The 18,938-nt window shown below is 41.1% G+C and overlaps 2 protein-coding genes across 4 annotated transcripts in view; one reads left to right on the forward strand and one right to left on the reverse strand.

The window, feature by feature from the left end:
* Window positions 1-817: 817 nt before the first annotated feature.
* Window positions 818-12,378, reverse strand: MCM4 (minichromosome maintenance complex component 4). Of its 3 annotated transcripts, none has more exons than XM_086888561.1 (18): window positions 12,064-12,378; window positions 11,240-11,449; window positions 11,009-11,109; window positions 10,727-10,885; window positions 9,878-10,041; window positions 9,694-9,792; window positions 9,462-9,557; window positions 9,278-9,373; window positions 8,728-8,866; window positions 8,085-8,305; window positions 7,471-7,591; window positions 5,831-6,090; window positions 4,510-4,875; window positions 4,207-4,334; window positions 2,735-2,942; window positions 1,976-2,204; window positions 1,724-1,857; window positions 818-1,381 (listed from the first exon to the last, which is right to left on the reverse strand). In XM_086888561.1, exons 3-18 carry the CDS (start codon window positions 11,076-11,078, stop codon window positions 1,289-1,291), a joined length of 2,583 nt encoding a protein of 860 aa, XP_086744687.1. In that variant the 5' UTR covers window positions 11,079-11,109; window positions 11,240-11,449; window positions 12,064-12,378; the 3' UTR covers window positions 818-1,288. The 3 variants fall into 3 exon arrangements, with proteins under 3 accessions (XP_086744687.1, XP_086744692.1, XP_086744680.1); XM_086888566.1 differs by having other exon boundaries at window positions 11,585-12,348; XM_086888554.1 differs by having other exon boundaries at window positions 11,240-12,378.
* PRKDC (protein kinase, DNA-activated, catalytic subunit) overlaps window positions 12,323-18,938 on the forward strand; it is an 81,070-nt gene continuing 74,454 nt past the window's right edge. Inside the window, exons 1-9 of the mRNA XM_086888522.1 lie at window positions 12,323-12,548; window positions 13,002-13,078; window positions 13,185-13,277; window positions 14,005-14,079; window positions 15,330-15,438; window positions 16,628-16,740; window positions 17,408-17,507; window positions 18,022-18,077; window positions 18,168-18,198. Coding sequence (XP_086744648.1) covers window positions 12,407-12,548; window positions 13,002-13,078; window positions 13,185-13,277; window positions 14,005-14,079; window positions 15,330-15,438; window positions 16,628-16,740; window positions 17,408-17,507; window positions 18,022-18,077; window positions 18,168-18,198 — 796 coding nt within the window. The 5' untranslated portion in view covers window positions 12,323-12,406. The remainder of the gene's footprint in view (window positions 12,549-13,001; window positions 13,079-13,184; window positions 13,278-14,004; window positions 14,080-15,329; window positions 15,439-16,627; window positions 16,741-17,407; window positions 17,508-18,021; window positions 18,078-18,167; window positions 18,199-18,938) is intronic.

Here is an 18,938-nt window from a genome sequence, read left to right on the forward strand (position 1 = left end):
TCAGCAAAGTTTTTCTCAGTTCACAATGTGTTGCCACTGGGTTCTTCTCCCCATAGCATCCTGTTAAAAAAAATCTATGTCTGATCATTATCTTGGATATGTAATTTTTTTACTGCATCAACTGTAAGCAGTGTAGGCAATGGTAACATAGACATCTGTCTCAGGAAATGTCTAATAATTAGAGAAAGACTCCATTCTTTTAGGATGAACACGGTATAATCCAAGATCACTTCAAGTAAGTAAATAGATGTATTCATTTTTTTCCCTCTTCATGAAGTGAAGGCAGAGTACAGTTTGGAATATTTCTCAGTAATATCCAATTTCAAGTTTGGCTGAAACAGGCAACCTGCTCATTGCACTTAAATAAAAAAGACCACATAAAGCAATCATGCTGCTTTGTACAGCATAGCATTGTATTTTTCTATTAAAAAATCACCCATACCTGGCCCTTGGGAATATAATTGTAAACAAGCTGCAAGACCTTGTTCTTTCAGGACTGATTATATGTCATTACACCAAAGGTAGGCATCTTAATTTATCCAGTCATACTTAAAATTGAAGTAAAGAAACGTGGTTTCAAGTAGAATCTATCTATCTATCTATCTATCTATCTATCTATCTATCTATCTATCTATCTATCTTTATTAGGTAGGTTGATTTAGGATACTTCCACAATACAGTCAGGTCAAACAAAACAAGCCAACCAAAAAGTCTTTGATACTCTCACCGAGCTTCCAAAAAAATGCAGAATTCTAGACTGAAAAGTGCTCAGCACAGGATATGGTGATTTGTACTTGAAATGAACATGAAAGAGTCCTTTTAAGTCAAATACTTTTATTTCCGTTTACAGCAATACGAACAGTAAAAATTTCAGTTACTAAAAAGTAATTTAAGATGATTTTTTACAATTCAATTGGAAATACAGGCAATATTGTCACCATGCTCTAAAAACCTCAAAAAAACAGAAAGCCCTTGCTGTATTAGTAATTACATTAAGCTAAAATGTAAATAGCATTATTGACATGAGGATTTTCATAACGTAATGACAGTGTAATGTAATCACTTAATCATGACTACCCTTGTCATAGCAAATGATAGCCCAAGCTGTGAAAATCTTGCAGTGGCAATACAGTAAGGCAGAGTGAAGCCATGACGGGTGGTTGGCAGGGAAAGGCTACGCCTGTCATAGCAGATGATAGTCCCAAATCTCAAAGATCTTGCAGACTGACACTATCTTGAGTAAGGCAAAGTACAAGTCGTGACAGTGGGCTCTGAAGCACAGGATAACTCACAGCAGTCTCACAGTCTTTCCAGTCACAGTCAGGAAGTCCTCATCAGCCAAAGCACGAAGTGCTTCTTCAAACATTTCCTTTGTGACAGCCTTAAAGAAAAGGAGCAAATCAAATAAAGATGGGGAAAATACTTCAAACATAGTAAAAATGCTATACTTTCTACCAATTTTCTAACAAACTTTATTGGAAGTTTTCATTTGTTCTATGTGAAAGTTGAAGCCTGGCCTGGAACCCTGAAGCTGAGTTTGCTAATTCCAGAAGCCAGAATAAACTAAGGTACAGTAGATTCAACTCATTTGTCTGTAAAAGAATTGGCTTTCTAGTCACGTTTCTATTTCCTTCAATATTATGATTTGAAGACAAGAATGTTTATTTGGAAAAAAATGCTTTTGAACATAAATGAAAATGTAAAAATAAAGCAGGAAACTTACTATATCAGACTGTGCTCGGAGATCGTCCAAAAGCTGTTGGTACTTCAAGGATGGTGCTTTACCCTTGGATTGGATGAGCTTCCGCAAGGCTTGGGCTAATTCCTCTTTCCGCTTACGAGCTGTTGCGCTCATTCCTGATAAAAGGAAAGCAAATACCTTTTAGCAATCAGCCAAGGAAGACAGGTCAAGTTACATTTTAAAAATCACAAAATCCCAACAGCGGCCCTGCTTTAACAGTACGGAAGCACAAACCTGTTGTGAGAATGGATATGTCCACAATTCCGGTCTTTGGATCAGTAGCAGATTGTTTCAGTGCTTCCCGATGGAGGCGTTTTGCTTCCTCCACGTCAATTGCTTCAACCCTCTCAGAGAAGCGCACCTTGGCGTGCGCCTCCGCCAGCCGGATCAGAGACTCCAGCTGCCGGGGGTACGCGGAAACCATTCCCCTGCCACTGCCAATCTTCCTCATGTCCACGTATGCCTGAGAGGGAGACACTTGGTACATATCTCACTGCATATTAATTCTTTTTCAGTCCCCTGCATCCCCCACCTCTTACTTCAGAATACGAGCAATTCTGGCAAGCCCTTTCAAATACTCTATTTCTGCCCACACGCTTTCATGGTTCGTCTGCAGTGATGAATAACCACATCAAATAAATTCTTTTCCATTATAAAACAATTAAACCAGGGTAATGAATCAAGTTTTGAACCACTTTAGAATTCTGGATTAGTCTTCTATAGCGGTACTTGTGTCTGTGATGACACATTTTGCTTTGCCAGACTTTAATGTGCTTTATGTGATGGAATCATATCATTCAACATATCTGAAATCTAAATATTAGAATGCAGAATGACTTATCTGATCCCTCTTTCCATTAGAGAGCTTTTTTTTTTTTTTCAAGGATCTTACAGAAGGTTGTTATGTAGATAGAGACTGTATGAACGAGGGAATTCCACCACTTCTGACAAGTCAGGAAGGACTCTGAACATTCCCAGCAGCAATTCCTTTACCTCAATGAGGGCTTGGCTTGCTTCTTCACCTAATCTGGGATTTACATAACTACGAGCATATGCAATGTAATCCCTCAACACTGCCATATCCACATATTCCTCCTCCATATTTTCTTCACTTCGGTAGTACAGTGAAACCAAATGGCGAGCAAGGCGTCTGTCATAAGCTTCATCACGTGGATCCAGCATCAAAAAGATCAAGTCAAATCTGAACAAGATATGATCCAGTATTAGTGTGCATAATTTCTTGTCATTTAGGTACTTGGCTTAGAAGGATTTGACATAATAAATACAGGTAGGAGTTACCAGACTCTGAGTTCCTACCCTCAGTAGAAATTGCTTTCTTACACCAGAAAAAAAAAATTCATATAGAAAAACACAATTTGCTTACACCCTATGGACTTGAAGTTTTGAAAGCAAGGTACATTCTGCAAAATTCAGATGCCTTGTTCAAGGCTGACAAATTTTGTTTCCTTAAAAAACCCACACCCCACACACCCTGCCCAAAGAAAGTTTCAACCACTACAGACAAAAATTCCACACACGTAACAAATGCACAGAACTTACTGCTAAAGATACTGCCCTGAAATACAACAGAAAAAAAATGTAACTAAATAAATTACAAATTATTCAAAAAGCACTTGCAGTTTAATCCTGGAGAAAATGGTTTATAATTTTACAAACAATATATTAAAGTAGTCTCAACTATAAGCAGACGTGGATAATACATTTTTAGCTAGCCAGTAATTTATTTTTGTAGGTTTAAATCTAATAGTGGAACTGAGATGCTGTTCAAACCTAGCAGCTTTTAATTTAAATTAAAGCCGTAAGTGTTCTCAAGATATTCAGTATACCATCAGTGTACTTCGAACTTCCAGTTACTGTGGAAATTCTTAACAAGATGCAATCCCAGCACAGTTTAATTTTCTGTCAGCAAGCAATAAATGTGGCTCTAACAGCAAATGATAAGAACAAATGTCTAACCAGCACTGCTACTTCCACAGGTGAATTTTATGAAGCAGCATGAAGCAGGCACAGATCTGATGATCTCCCTGATCATCAGTGTTTCACTTTAGCAGCTTTATGGAGATAAGAAAAGGATCCTGAGTTTTTGTTGAATAATTGTTGAAGTTACCAATATATTACATTTCAGAACAGCTCTTTTCTAGGAAATGATTACAAAACAACATAGAATTAAACGAGAGATCCTATAGATCTTAGCACACTTGCTCTTCAAGGTCAATGTGTAAATACTAAAAGACACTTCTGTGCTCACACAGATATTTTAAGGACAGCATTTAAAGTATGTGCTATAAAAGTTTTCCATTAGGTCATGAACAACACAATAGTTCTATTCTACTATATGTAATAATTTTATATTTAAATAAAGTATCTTATTATTTTAATATGTAATAATAATAAGAGGAAGTGTAACATCCCTTAAAAATGAGACGTGCAGTGCAGTTCAGTACCTTGACAGCAGCGTATGAGGAAGCTGAATGTTCTCAATAGTAGTCTTTTTTGGATTCCACTGTGATTCTATAGGATTAGCTGCTGCTAGGATAGATGTACGAGCATTCAATTGGCAAATAATTCCAGCCTGTCAAAGGGAAAAACATTTCTGAAACCAGCTGCAGCTGTGCCACCAAAACCTCCCCCCAATTTCATGAGATCACCAATGTTATTAGATGGATTCTGTAGTCAAAAACTGCATTGTGAAAGCCTCCAAGTAAAGCAAGAGCAAAAGCTCTAGGAATAACTTCAGTTTCATTTACCTTTGCAATGGAGAGTGTCTGTTGTTCCATTACTTCATGTAGAACTGACCTTGTGCTTTCATTCATTTTATCAAACTCATCAATGCAGCAAATGCCATTGTCACTAAGTACTAGAGCTCCTGTCTGAAGAACCAGCTGACGTGTTTCTGGATCCTTCATCACGTATGCAGTAAGACCAACTGCACTTGAGCCTTTGCCAGAAGTATACTGGCCTCGAGGAACCAGGTTATACACATACTGGAGCAGCTGGGATTTGCTAGTCCCAGGATCACCACAGAGAAGAATGTTGATCTCTGCACGAAAACTCCCTCTTCCCGTGTGAGTAAAATCCTTTCTTGATCCGCCAAAAAGCTGAAGCAGAATACCCTGTAAAAATGGAAACATCACTTTGTATAGAGATGTAACAGAGCAAATCCAATGGTTCAACTGAAACACCTGAAAAACAAGGACTGCTAAAGTTAACACAACTCAATGCATCTGGGTTTCAAGCATTAAATGACAGAAATTTTGTATGTCGTTGTAACCAGATTTTGGTTGGAACCTGAAGAATTCCCTTTGATGAAAGGTCCTTAGTTTTCCTCAACTCCACCCCCTAGACTAGATGTGCCTTTATTAGCATGCTGAGAAGGTAATAACAAAAGGAACTATTACTGTGTTCCCATTTCATAAGAAAATCATTGTGTGGTTTTGAATTATACTTTCAGTAACCTGTGAACTATGATAATGTATAAATCTATTAAAAAAAACCCTCAAAGGAATACTTTTAGGAGTGTTTAATGTCTAACAATACCTTGAGACCTGCTACTAATTGCAGTTTTCACAATGCTCTAGTACCTCAGTTGACACTTTATTGGAACAGTCCCTTCTTGGATACATCCAAGTGCTTTGATACTTCAAAATTTAGTCAACCAAATGTCATTTTGAAGCTTTTCTTTTCTTCTGGATGCCTCTTCTCAGCAAGCACAGTAACTATGTTTGTTACATGTACTTACTTTCCTTTTCTTATCAGAAATCTTAACTTCCAAGAAATGTCCAAAACGCATCCTGTAATTAAGTTTTCCCAGTTCTGCTGCCTTCCTACCTTTTCAGTTACATTCTCTCTAATTAACAGCTAATTAATAATAGCTAATTAATAGCTTGAAAAGAATTATGATACACTTTAAAACTAACTCCATCTTGACAGGACCGTGACATTTTAAGATCGCTCAAGAGAACAGTTTTTTGAATTTTTAAGTTTCAAGATCAATTAATAACAAACAGGAACTATAAATATATACACATAAAAGTACATGTCTTACAAGAGAAATACAGAACTTTTCACCTTTTTGATATCTTCATGCTCATAGATACTTGGAGCCAATGCTAAAGCAAGCCTCTCATATATGTCTGCTTTTTTAGAAAGCTCTTTGAGCATTTCCACACGTTCCTCTGTAAACCTCTTTTGCTCAGTTTCCTCATCAACACAGTGCAGGCGTGTGGAGTCTGTCTTGCGATAGTGTATCACGTCAATGTGGGTCTTATACACGGAGTTTACGCTGCTGACGCGGGGATTAACTCGAATGGGGACTGCCCTGTAGATACCTAAATACAAATTCCAATCACAGCATTAGATGTGGAGAAACATGCTCATTCCAAACACTAAAAATTTTACAAGGTCCCAGGAAGAGTAGAGCTTTTCTAAACAGCCTAAATACTTTGACATCTAATTACTCACTGTAAGTCATGTAGAAGCCATATCTAAGTTACCTAGACCCATTTTTGCAGATAGACATATATGTTTTCCATTCGTGCCACAAGTGTTCTCAACAATGAAAGCATTTTTCAAAAACAATTAAGGCTTGATGCTTTTGAAATTCCCATTCCAGTCAGCCTTTCCCCCTCTTTTTAAGTGCTAAGCTTAGTAACAGCTTTCTAATGCATTTCAAACAGCTTGTTTTTTTTACTGCAGTTGTTTTAAAACAAAGTGTTTTGTTTATAATATGTTGCTGTAGTATCACAAGATTCAGTCTACATTATCACTCTCCCAACTGCAGACACTATTTAAGATACTGTCTCTTTTTCAGCTAAAGCTTCAGAATGAAGGAATCAAGGTCAGACAGCTTGGCGATGTCTACTCCAATCATGGGGTCAAACTGGAGTCAGCTGGAGTCCACTGGTTGCTAAAGGCTATGTCCCATCACGTTTTGAATATCTCTAAGGGCAAAGACTCCACACAGCCTTGCCAGTCAACCTATGATGAGGCTTGACCACACAAACAGTAAAAAAGTTCTTATTTTTAACCAGAATTATCTCAGTTTGTGCCCTCTGTGTGCCACTGGGCATCATTAAGCAGTCTGGTTTGCCTTCTTGACACTAGCACCCCTCCACCCACACCAAATCAGGTGTTTCTAAACATGCTGCTAAAATTCCCCCAAGCCTTCTGTTCTCTAGGCTGAGCAGTCACAGTTTTCTCAGCCTTTCCATGTACTACCAAGACTTCTGTTACTGTAGCCCTTCACTGAATTCACTCCTTTATGTTCATGCCTTCCTTGCCCTAGGAGACCCTACAACTGGACCCAGTAACTCCCCTAACCTCCTGGCAACACTCCTAATACAACCCTGGAGAATGCTGGCACCACAGCCATGGTCTATCAAGCACTGCTTCCCTCCAGTTTTGTTTTTTATTCTGCAAGTTTGCTGAGGGTTTAGAATACTGTCCCAGTCAGCAAAGGTTTCCAGGATTATTGGCTCTCTCACCTTTCCCAGGGCTCAAGTTGAAGCTGAATGGCCTGCAGTTCCCCAGGTCTCCTCCTCACCATACGTAGGGAGTACGATTGGTTTTTTCCCCTAGTATTTTAGCCAGTCACCATGACTTTTCAAAGATAACTGAGACTTGCAAAGAAAGTGTCCAGCTCCCTCAGCACTTGGAAGTCTATCCCATCACATCCCTTCACCCACAGTTAAGATCAAGCCAAATTTTACCTGTGACATTAACTCTGTCACCTGGCTGAACTTTATCAACAAGGTCATTGTGAGCATAGAGTGCCACCGTATGTGGGGTCTGTCCAGCTGGCATATCTTCAGGAGACTCCTGCAGTTTGATCTAGCAAAAACAACCACTTAAGTTTCAGTTGCAAAAAAGCAGAGCTTTTCCACAGAGTATACAACAGGATTTTGTATTAATACAGCCTTCAGTGTCATTTGCTCATGGACAAACTATCCCCAAACAGCAAAACTGATTTAAAGAGATTATGAATATGAGAATTCTGCTGACTGCTATTGGCACGGATAAAATGTTGCTACAAACTAGGCTCACCTAGTCTAGACAGAAGTGGGCATACTTTATATAAAGGGGCTTCCATACAGAAACATTAAGAGGTATACATACTTCATTTCATCCTCCTAATGTATTTCTTCTCCAAAGTACACTTAACTTTCACAAAGTTGTTTTACCCATTTCCATGTTTCAAAACACTTTCTCTTTTCATAGCATTCGATCACAAGATACATAACTGATACAGTTCATGATTTTAGGAGGGTAGGGGAGCAAAAACTAGCACACTCTTTCCTTTTAGCCACTACCTAAGCCAACATACCATTTGTTTGTCAGAGAACATGGATCTATTGTGAATCAGCGCCATACTGTGCGTTGTGTTGCAGTTCTTACACACTGATGGTTCAGCAATCCTGCCACGGTCGATTTCCACTCTGGTGGTGAAAGCACAAACCTGGCACCTAAAAAATGCTTCCTGCATCTCAGGAATTAACTGTGAGCTTCTTATGACCATGCCACTGATGGTGATGAGTTGATCAATGTCTACAAAAATATAGAGACTCATGTCATGACCTCATACTCTTAAAATTTAAAAAACCTTCAGAATTTCACGTTACAATAGTTTTTAGGCAGAAGGTAGACAGGTTACTACTATTTTGTTTAAGCAAAAAGAATCAAAAATGCATAATACAAATATTCTAATTTATATAACATATATACAAAAGAATCATTTGCATCTGCAGGACAAAGAACACAAGTAGCTGATGATAGGAGAGATTTCCTTTATGGATAGTTATTCTGCATTTGGGCTCTAAAGCATTTGCTTCTGAAACAGACATCAATGGAAGACATTGGTCTAGACCACAAATACAGTTTTATAGCCTTAATGTAATCTTATGTTAGTACTCACTAAGTTTATGAAAATCTTTAAGATTCTTTTCTAACATGGTAAGCAAAAAGTTTACCTTCAGGGTTTAGATTTCTCATATTCCTGGTCTTCAGTGCGTTATATGGCCTTACTTGAATTTGATGCTCTAGTATTGAATCAGGGTAACGATCAAAAAAGATCTCATTGGCAGCCATGTCAAATGTTGGGATAACTTCCTGTGTTAGAAACACTTACAAGTTAAATCACAGAATGAAGTAATTATGCATAAAGCATTTTATGTGCTGCTGATCAGCAAGTAATTACTAAAGTTACACCATCTGAACGTTTTCCTATGTAACACAAAACCTGCTGTTTGGATCAGATTTATTCATTCACTTGTGTATTTTAAGGGGTGGAAGTACAAAACTCTGGACCTTGCAGTTCACCAGCAAACTTTGCATGCAAGAGGTACTCTCTGTTCCTATGATCATCTACTATGAAACAAGACATTTTATATTCAGTAAAATAAAATAGCCACTGAGATTGCACTAAACGCACACAGTATACACCGTATTTAGACAAGCATTTTAAAATCCAGAAATAGGAAAGAGCCACCTGAAAGCCAAAAAACAAGTGTACTACTTCACCTGAGGATAGCAGATCAGTTGCCTGTAGAGATTTTCATCAAATGATCTTAGATGGTCACAATTTACGTTCAGGAACGGTTCCCCAACCATATTAATCTGCAAGGGAGTTAGGAAATCTTTAGCTTGATGGCATGCAAGACTGAAAAGGGAAAAGCTGAATTACGAATTACTGCATTACAAGTACCTCATGAAGTCGTTGCATATAGCGTGGCTCGTTAAGGTCCAGGCCAACGTCTTCATCCTCTTTATCCACCGGATCAATAAAGCGCTGGAGAAATCTCTGAATGTTAGAGGTAAAAGAAAGACAGGAAAAATGAGAATTTAGCAGTACAAAAACCTCCTTTTTGTATCAGATTCGACTAATACATATTTAAATCAAACTAGCTTTTCATTTGCAAAAAAGGAAGAAAACCCACCTGGAATTTTTCTTTGCAGGAGGCCACGTTAACATCTGTTCCCCAAATAACAAGCTTTTGTCCAAGAGATTGCTCGGTTGCTGCTATATCCTCAGCCAGCTGCATGGAAACAAATTTAGCATATACAAATATTCATGTATTTTAAAAGAAGTTGTCAGATACAAGAGGTGAGACATCCACCTACCCCATCTGAGTGTAAATCCACTTGTCTGGCTTTACGGACAGACCCGAGATCCGGCCTCTGCCTGACTGGAGTTCCTCGTACACCACTTCGTGGGGTACCCTCTACCCTGGAGCTGGGTGTACCGTAAGTCAGAGGTGAACTGATGTCAAAGTCAAGAGGAATGGCTATAAAATAAAGTGTTTTGTAATGATTATTGAGACATTTTACATCTAACGCAGACTAAATTCAGCCTCTGCATTTGTGTCATTGTTCCTTCAACTCCATAATAAAATGAGTGATACCAGTCAAGCCCCGTGTTTTGTCAAAGCACACAATAAAGATGTTGTCAGTCTCCCTAGAAGATTTTTTTTCTTTGTATTAACAGTTCTTCTCAAACATCCCAAATTTGAATAAAGCCTCCCTAGGAAACTTAACAGCCGTACTACATTTTAAAACTACACTGGAGTTCAAGTACAAAAACATACAAAACATTAGATTAAACTTTTTTTTTGTATTTTGGGGGTGGTAGAGCAAGTGACACAACAGCTATTGGAACTAAAACCAATCCTATATATAACAGCAAGAAAGGCTTTGTATGGCAAACAACCTACTTTCTTCTGTTTTAGTAGTTTTACTGTTCTATAAGTATTTTTTTTAATTAATGTATTTTCTCTGATACATATTGCTGTGCTAACTGGAAGCTACGACAGAGATGTGCACCGCAGACACTGCCTGCAGTCCTCTAGAGTTCACTATACTAAATTGAAATTATAAACATGAGACAATGCTCATTTTTCCCTCGAGCGTTTTTCAGCCGGATCTGGCCCAAGGCCCCCGGGCTGCATCCCCAGCTGTGTTACACTCTGTTACCGGAGTGCCGGAACTGCGGCGGGCTGGAGAACAGCGCATCCGCCGCGCCGGGGCTCTGCACGTCGGCGGGCGGGGACGTGGGCATGGGCTGCAGGTCCCCGGTGGAGGTGGAATCGTCTGTCCGACGCTTCTGGGAAGGAGGAGAGCGAGCATCTTGTGCTGCAAGACAGAAGCGGACCCGGAGCCGGCGTTACAATGGCCAGGCCGCCGCAGCATGCGGACCGAGGCGGGGGCTGGGAAAACACCCCCGGGGCGGAGGGCCCATCCCGCCGCAGCACTTACGAGTCGGGGGGTTGCTGCCCCGGCCGCGCTTGCCCCGTCGGCGGCTGGGAGTGGAGGCTGGCGACGACATGGCGCTGCTGCGGCTCCAGCGGCGGTCCTACCTGGGGGTAGGGGGTCGGCGAGAAGAATGAGCGCGGCGGGCGCTCCGCCACCGGCCGAGCCCCGACCGGCGGGTTGCGGTGCCTTTCCGCCCCTCGGCAGCCGCGACCCCCGCCCGCTGCCCCCACCCACCTGTACAGCCGCACGAACCCCACCGCGCTCCGCGCCAAAGCTAGCGGCGTGCGCGCGCTCTCCCGGGCTTTCTGGCCAATGGCGAGGCGCGATCGTAACGGGAGCGCCCAACGGAGGCAGGAAGGGGGGGGACACGGAACCGAAAGGGAAAGGAGGAAGGAGATTAATCCTCTGGAACCCCGAAGTGAGGGTCGCGCCCCGCTCGACCTGCTGCAGTAGGGAAAGAATTATAATGCAGTTACTAGTTATGCAAGTTACTACTTGTGGTACGAGACAGAGGCTGTCCTCACTAATGACACATCGCCTCTCCCCCCGCAACCTAGCGTGGAGCCGCCCTCACAGTACCGAATTTCGCGGCAAAACTAGGGCTGCAGGGAGGCGTGGGGAGGCTGGAGCAGCCCATTCTCTGAGGAGGGGGGGGAACCACTGCTGCATCCAGCGTTACTGTCCAGTTGTGAGCTCCTTGGTACAAGAGACCTGGAGCTCATGGAGCGGGTCCAGCGAAGGGCAATAAAGATGATCAAGGGACTGGAGCATCTCTCTGATGAGGAAACCCTGAGGGAGCTGGGCGTGTACAGTCTTGAGAAGAGGCGACTGAGAGGGGACCTCTCTCTCTATCAGTATCAACGTCTATCAGCATCCACAGCGAAGGTGCCAAGAGGGTGGAGCCAGGCTCTTCTCGGTGGTGTCAAGCAATAGGACAAGAGGGAACGAGCAGAAACTGATGCACAGGGAGTTCCATCTGAATGTGAGGAAGAACTTCTTTACTCTGCAGCGACCGAGCGCTGGCATAGTTTGCCCAGGCAGGGTGTGGAATCTCTTACTGGAGATATTGAAGCACTGTCTGGATGCAACGGTGTGCCTGTTTGAGCAGGGAGGTTGGAGCAGATGTTCTACTGTGGTCCCTTCCAACCTGATTCATTCATTCTGTCATTCCGCGTGCGCGTGTCCTGAGCCTGTCTTGCGACGAGAGACATAAAAGCCCCGCAAAGCTTTTATGTCTCCCGCAAAGCCTGCCGGCGGCCCTGACTCGGCTGGGAAGGGTCCGGCGGAGCGCTTTCCCTGCCCGCGCTCAGCAGCGCGTCCCCCCGGCTGCCGTTGGATGCGGCGGGAGGCGGGCCCTTCCCGCCCGCTTCCTCGCCGCCGGCCGCGGGGCGCCGGGGCAGCATGGCTGGGGTGCAGCAGTGCCTGCTGCAGCTGCAGCGCTGCCTGCAGCCCGGCGATGCCGCCGGCAGCGCCCTGCACGGATACAGCCTGCTCCGCAGCCTGGCCGAGACCTGCGTGGCCAGCCTGGCCAGCGGCGAGCAGGGTGCGCCCGCGGGCCCGGCCCCGGCGGGGTGGCGAAGGGGGAAGTTGAGCGGGCCCGGGGAGCGCTCGGTGGCGGCGGGACACCCGCACCGGGCCGGTGCTTCTGTGGGGCGGCTCCCTCCGTGCTGCGCTCCACGCTTTGTGTCACTGGTGATTCTGAGGGAGGGGCGTCTCCTGCCCCAGATAGGCATTCACCGGGGTAAAAGCGCTTGGGTGCGGGCCCCTCCGTGCTGAGCTGGCCCTCGGTTGGCTTTCCCTCGGCCCTGAGCAGGGGCAGGCTCCGGTGCGGGGGCAGGGGCTCAGGCCGTGGGGCAGGTCAGTAGCGCCCAGGCTTTGTTGTGGTTTTTCTGGTGCCGAGCGTGCCCGGGGTGACAGGTGTCCCTTCTGCAGCAGGGGATGGGCTGGGTGCTGTGCATGGAGCCAAACACCTGATGGTTCCTCTGCCTCCCTGCAGCGCTGCACCTGTCCCTGGTGTTTTCCCAAGACCATGGCTTACTCGTCTTTATCCACAAATCCCTCCCCATCGAGGAGGTAAGTTGGAGAACTTTAGTGTTCAAATAGTGCTGTACGCACAACGTGTTACACCCTTCAATTTTATTTTTTAAAAATTTTTTTTTTTTTGTTTTTAACTTTTCAGTTTCGAGATTGCAGGGAAGAAGCACTGAAGTTTCTTTGTGTCTTTATGGAAAAAGTTGGTGACAAAATTCATCCTTATGCCTGTAATATTAAGGTAGGTAAATGAAAATTATTTCCTAAAAGTGTTTTTGCCAGATAGTTGAAACTAGTTGAAAGTAGTGAGGTGGGCGTAATGTCATAACATTCATAGCTATACTTCACCCCTCCCAGTCAGCCTTGCCCATCTCTAGCATTCTTGTTAGCGCTGAAATAATTTTGTTTGATGTAATTCATACCACACAGCAGCATGTAATTGTTTGTTCAGCTGTAGACTTAATTTTATTAACTTTTCTTTATGGAACATAGTAGGTACTGGCTCTGTAAATTAGTTATTTTCACTGGAAATAGTAGCTGGAACTTCTAATTTATACAAACTGAAGTTGCTATTTAAGTGTAAAATTTTAAAAGGGTTAATTTTAATTACCATTTAAAAAAAAAAAAACACCTGAGAAGTTATTACTTTTGCAATATATACAGAAATTGGTGGTAACTACAGTCCTTACTTATTGTAAGGACTGATAGTACTGAGGAAGAAAATTTGCTCTGTGCAAATTTTACTGAAGAAACGGCAATTTCTTTGCTTTTGTTGGGGTTTGTTATTTTGTCAGACAGTACTGCAGTATTGACAGTAAAGCCATTTCCAGGACTAGATGACATTTTAGTCTTTTTAAAAAATTTTAGGCTTGTAAGTAACAGATATTTCAGAGGCAGAAGAATATGTTATCTTTGAATTTCCATCTTTGCTTATAAGTATTGTTATCTTAATTTTCTTTTCTGGGTAGCAAACTTGTCTTAGTGTCTATACAAAAGAAAGAGCAGCAAAATGTAAAATCTCAGCACTGGAACTTCTGATTAAGGTAAACTGCATTTTAAATCTCTCTTGTTTCTATAAAAGAAGTAGAAAATCTGATGTATTGCTATAGTTACACTATATCATGCAGAAAATCTGTATCACAGAGTCACAGAATAAGCTGAGTTGGAAAGGATTCAAAAGAATCATCGAGTCCAACTCCCAGACCTGCACATCACCATCCACAAAAGTCACACCACATGCCTGAGAGCATTGTCCAAACGTTTCCTGAAGCGTTGTCAGGTGTGGTGCTGTGACCATTTCCCTGAGGAGCCCATTCCAGTGCCCAACCACCCTTTGGGTGGAGAACTGTTTTCTGACACCCAACCTAAACTTCCCCTGACACAGCTTCAGGCCATTCCCTTTGGTCCTGTCACTGGGCACCAGATCAGTGTCTGCCCCTTCTCTTCCCCTCACAACAAAGTTGTAGTCTGCAGTAGCAAGAGAACAGTGATAGCTAATATTGAGATGTTAAAAAAAACCAAAACAATGTTTTAACAACAGATTGTCTTCAGTATTCTCCAGAAGGTTGCTTAGATGGGACATGTCATTCCTTCATCTGTTAGAGTAAGACACGGTTGTTTTGGGGGCAGTTGCAGATCTCTCTCAGTTTATTATGATTATATAAGGAGAAATTTTGCTGTTCAATTGCTTTAAAATACTATGTATTATATATACTACTATAATATAAGAGAAAGTATTTGAAAATTGTGGAGGAGGAGGACTTCTTTTCCCAGAAATTTAGCCGTTGGATGAGACAGTAGTTCCTTTGAGTGCATTTAGACCCTTTTGTAAATGTCTTTGTGCCTACTTAGGTTTGTTTATGAGAAACAGAACTCCCTTCTGAGTTACTCTGAGTCAGTTTTTTGAATTGGATTGGCTTTATACTAGCAGGGAGAGAAATACAGTATGATAAAAGTTGCTGCAGACTTGCTAAAGGTGTGCTTAGCAGAGTTTATATATGCATATGTATAAATCATACAATGTATAGGTTTCATGTATATGATTTATATATGTTATGTATATGATAAAAGTTTTAAGTTTTGTATTTATGTGTATCTAGGAAGATAGTTTGTAGCTAAAGCAGATTGCATACCATTACTCTTCTTTGGATAAGTCACCTTAGATCTCTTTCATTGAATACTTGTTTACTTAAGCTGAACTTACATGCATGAACTGTGGTTTCTTTTATTTAGACCATGTACTACTGGAGTATTGATCTTAATGTTTTTCTTTTTTATTTTTAATCCATTTTAGTTGCTTCACAGTTTACAACGTTCCTGTTTGATGGAAGAAATGAAAATTAGAGAGATATTTAATAAATTTTATGGGGAGCTTGCTGCAAAAAGTAAAATTACTGATACAGGTAGGCCTTAGCTTTTCTTCAATTGTCCACCTGTACTCAGCACTGGTGAGGCTGCACCTTGAATCTTGTGTTCAGTTCTGTGCCCCTCACCACAAAGAAGGACACTGAGGGGCTGGAGCAAGTCCAGAGAAAGGCAACGAAGTTGGGGAAGGGTCTGGAGCACAAGTCCTGTGAGGAGCAGCTGAGGGAGCTGGGATTTTTATCTGGGAGAAAAGGAGGCTCAGGAAAGACCTTATTGCTCTCTACAACCGCCTGAAAGGAGGCTGTAGGTTGGTCTCTTCTCCTAGGTAACAAGTGACAGGACAAGAGGAAAAGACTTCTCAGTTGCACCAGGGGAGTTTTAGATTGGATATTAGGAACAATTTCTTCATGGAAGGGGCTGTCAATCATTGGAACACTTCCATGGAAGTGGTGGAGTCACCATTACTGGACATGTTTAAAAGATGTGTAGATGAGGCACTTTGGAACTTGTTTCAGTGGTGAGACTTGGCAGTGTGGGGTTAATGGTTGAACTTGATGATCTTAAAGGTCTATTCCAACCTAAACAATTCTATGATTCTAAAGCTCTTTGTAATCTTATTCTAAGCCTGGCTAGTGTTATCCTCAAAGCTACAGTTTTAGTGTGATAGTTCCTGCATTGGTTACCTGTAATGTGAGCTCATCTGTTCTGCCTTGCCTGATTATATTATATATGACATATTACTATGAGCTCCAGTTTGGTCATTATGACTAGTTACTGCTGAAATCTCAACATTACAGGTCTACTTCTCATAAAATTTGTTGTGCCTACATAGAATCCTTCAGTCTGAATTCAAGCTAGAAACTTCTGCTAGCTGTTTGCCTTAACAAGTGCTTCCTCAGTACATGTAGCCTTAAATTAGTTTTCTGAGCCCTGTTTAAAAATAGTAAATGTTTATCTTACTGATGTGAGAGGAGGATGCATTTTACATTGTATATATATGCATTTTACATTGTGTATATATATATATATATATACATATGCACACATATATATATGTATGTGTGCATATGTATATATATATAAAGATGTTTGCTCCATACTTTAATCAGCAATCATACTGTCAGGGATGGTTTTCTCATGGTTGCAAGTTAATAGGAATTGCACTAGAGATGACAAAGCAATGATTTCAGTAATTAAGATTTAACAATATGAAAAATTACTTTCTAGTATTGGAAAAGATTTATGAACTTTTGGGAGTTTTGGCAGAAGTCCAGCCTAGTGACATGATTAACAACTCTGAAAAACTGTTCCGAGCTTATTTGGGAGAGCTTAGAACACAGGTATGATTGGAATTTCTTTTCATTCTTTGTTTTTTTTTGCATTGCTTTGGTTTTGGGTTGTTTCTTTTTCCTTTGAAGTGTATAACACTGGCTGTTGGAATACCACTGTAGCTACTACAATTTGTAGGGATCTAACAGGACAATCATAAATGCTTTCTGAAGGACTGTTTAAATTGTGTTCTCTGGCTTGGAGAAGGTTTCAAAGTGAAAATTCAAGGCCATCAATAACAGCAAATTAACCAATTCACTGTGTGAAAAGATGGCATGTGATGATCATTCCCCAAGAAATGTTACCTTGTCATGCAGTGGTAGTTTCTGATTTGTTCTGTAATGGCTGCAAAGTTCTTGCATGTGAGGTAAACATCACGTTTCTGCTGAACTTTCATATATTCTGAATTTTTAAGTACTTCTAAGACATTAGTGCATTTTATCTAAGTTTTGGTATGGTTGGTCTTGGTGGAACATTTCCATGTTTTTCAAATGATCTCTTGTGCTTCCCTCCCAACGGTGTGACACTTGGGAGTAAAGGTGTTTCTGTGGAGTTATTTCATAGAGTTGGATCCTGATATAACTATTAGGTTGAAATAAGTTCTTTACCTACACTTTTAGGAGCTGGGAAGCCTTGGTGTAAATTTATCTTAGCTTGAGGGTATTTTATTGTTTTCAGATGACATCTGCTATACGGGGGCCCAAGCTACCTCTTGTGGCAGGATGTCTGAGGGGACTGGTGGCACTCATGTACAACTTCACCAAGTCTGTGGATGAAGGTATGTTCTTTTATTATGTGAAAGCAGTGACACATTTTGATACAGTTTTACAGACTCTGTTGTACATTTAATTATTACACAGCCAAAAAGTAGCGATATTTCTGTGTGTAAACTCAGAATCAAAATTTCCCTGTTAGTAGCTGGTTTATGCAAAATACAGTCACACAGTAATCTGTCTTTGTGTGTAGTGGCTTCATCATCATTTTTCTATGTGTAAATCTTTGAAGTGCTGTTTTCTGACCACATATTGGGCAGCTGTGAGAGTCACATTGAAGCTGGAATACAGTTTGTATGGAGATGTATTTCTCTTAAGAGTCTGCTTAAACACGGGTATTCAGAAAAATCAGCTAATATGGATGTACAATTTTTCTTCAAATTTAAGAGTATTTCAGGGAAAAAATATCTCTGTCTCTTAAAATGAGATATAAGGCTGCAATATCATTTTCTTCATACCAAGCTCACTCTGCTTACTTTATGTCAGTAGTGAAATACTGACTATTGAATTGTTTCACAGATCCTCAGACTGCAAAGGAGATTTTTGATTTTGCAATGAAGGCAATCAACCCACAGGTAAATCTGCTATGTGCTAATTGTTCTGCATAAACAAATTAGCCCTGGTGAAGAATAAATTGTAGTGACAAACCTTTTCTGATATTACAGATTGATCAGAAGCGATACGCAGTACCTCTAGGTAAGATGTAAATTATTTCCGTTCATGCTGAGGTGGGTACTGTCTTTTGTCTGGAATTATTTATTCTTTACTGGATCTGTTCAGATGTCTTTAATCTTCTAAGCTGGCTGGGGGAAAAGCTGCTATACTTCAAATTGGAATATTGAGTTTAACGTGTATTTGGTTAAACTAGTCAATGTCTAATCAGGTTATGAATAGCAGCATTATACTTGATGGCATTTTCCCCTCGGGAGTAGTACAGAACTGTGATGAGAGAAAGGAATGGTAGAAATAAGAGGAGTGTAATTAGGAGAGGAATGTAAAGAGGAGTTAATTAGGAGAAAAGAGGTGACATGGATTGAGTTAAAAGAAAAAACAAGGAGAAAAGTTTCACTGCAGGAAGGGGGAAAAAATCGGAAGACTAGAAATTGGCCTGTGAAATGAGTGGCTTATGCAGAAACTGCAAAAATGCAAGGTTTCAGTATTAGGCCCATGGTTACTGTGAGGAGTAAAACCCTCTTTAAAGATATCTTCCTCCTATCTTCCCCCTAGTTAATTCATTAAGGATCTTGAGATTCCATTTATGCTTATTTGGAATAGTGAAATTACCTATAATCTGAGTTCTGTATTTGTCTGTGTTACAGTTTGGCAGAGGAGGTGACTTGTGGACTCCTGACAGCACAAATCAGATCCTTCTAAATTGTGCAATCAAGTATTCATATTTGTAACCACTGAAGTCCCTTTCTTTTTTAATATTAATG

This window comes from Cyanistes caeruleus, chromosome 1 (assembly GCF_971803275.1).
Source record: "Cyanistes caeruleus chromosome 1, bCyaCae1.hap1.1, whole genome shotgun sequence".
NCBI classification, from domain to species: Eukaryota; Metazoa; Chordata; class Aves; order Passeriformes; family Paridae; genus Cyanistes; species Cyanistes caeruleus.

Coding starts and splice junctions, on each gene's coding strand:
- MCM4 (XM_086888561.1), bottom strand. CDS start 11,078: ATGTCGTCGCCAGCCTCCACTCCCAGCCGCCGACGGGGCAAGCGCGGC. Junction 4,876..5,830: donor AGCATGAAGATATCAAAAAG/GTGAAAAGTTCT, acceptor CCATTTTTACAG/GGTATTCTGCTTCAGCTTTT. Junction 2,205..2,734: donor CAAGCCAAGCCCTCATTGAG/GTAAAGGAATTG, acceptor TCTCCCTCTCAG/GCATACGTGGACATGAGGAA.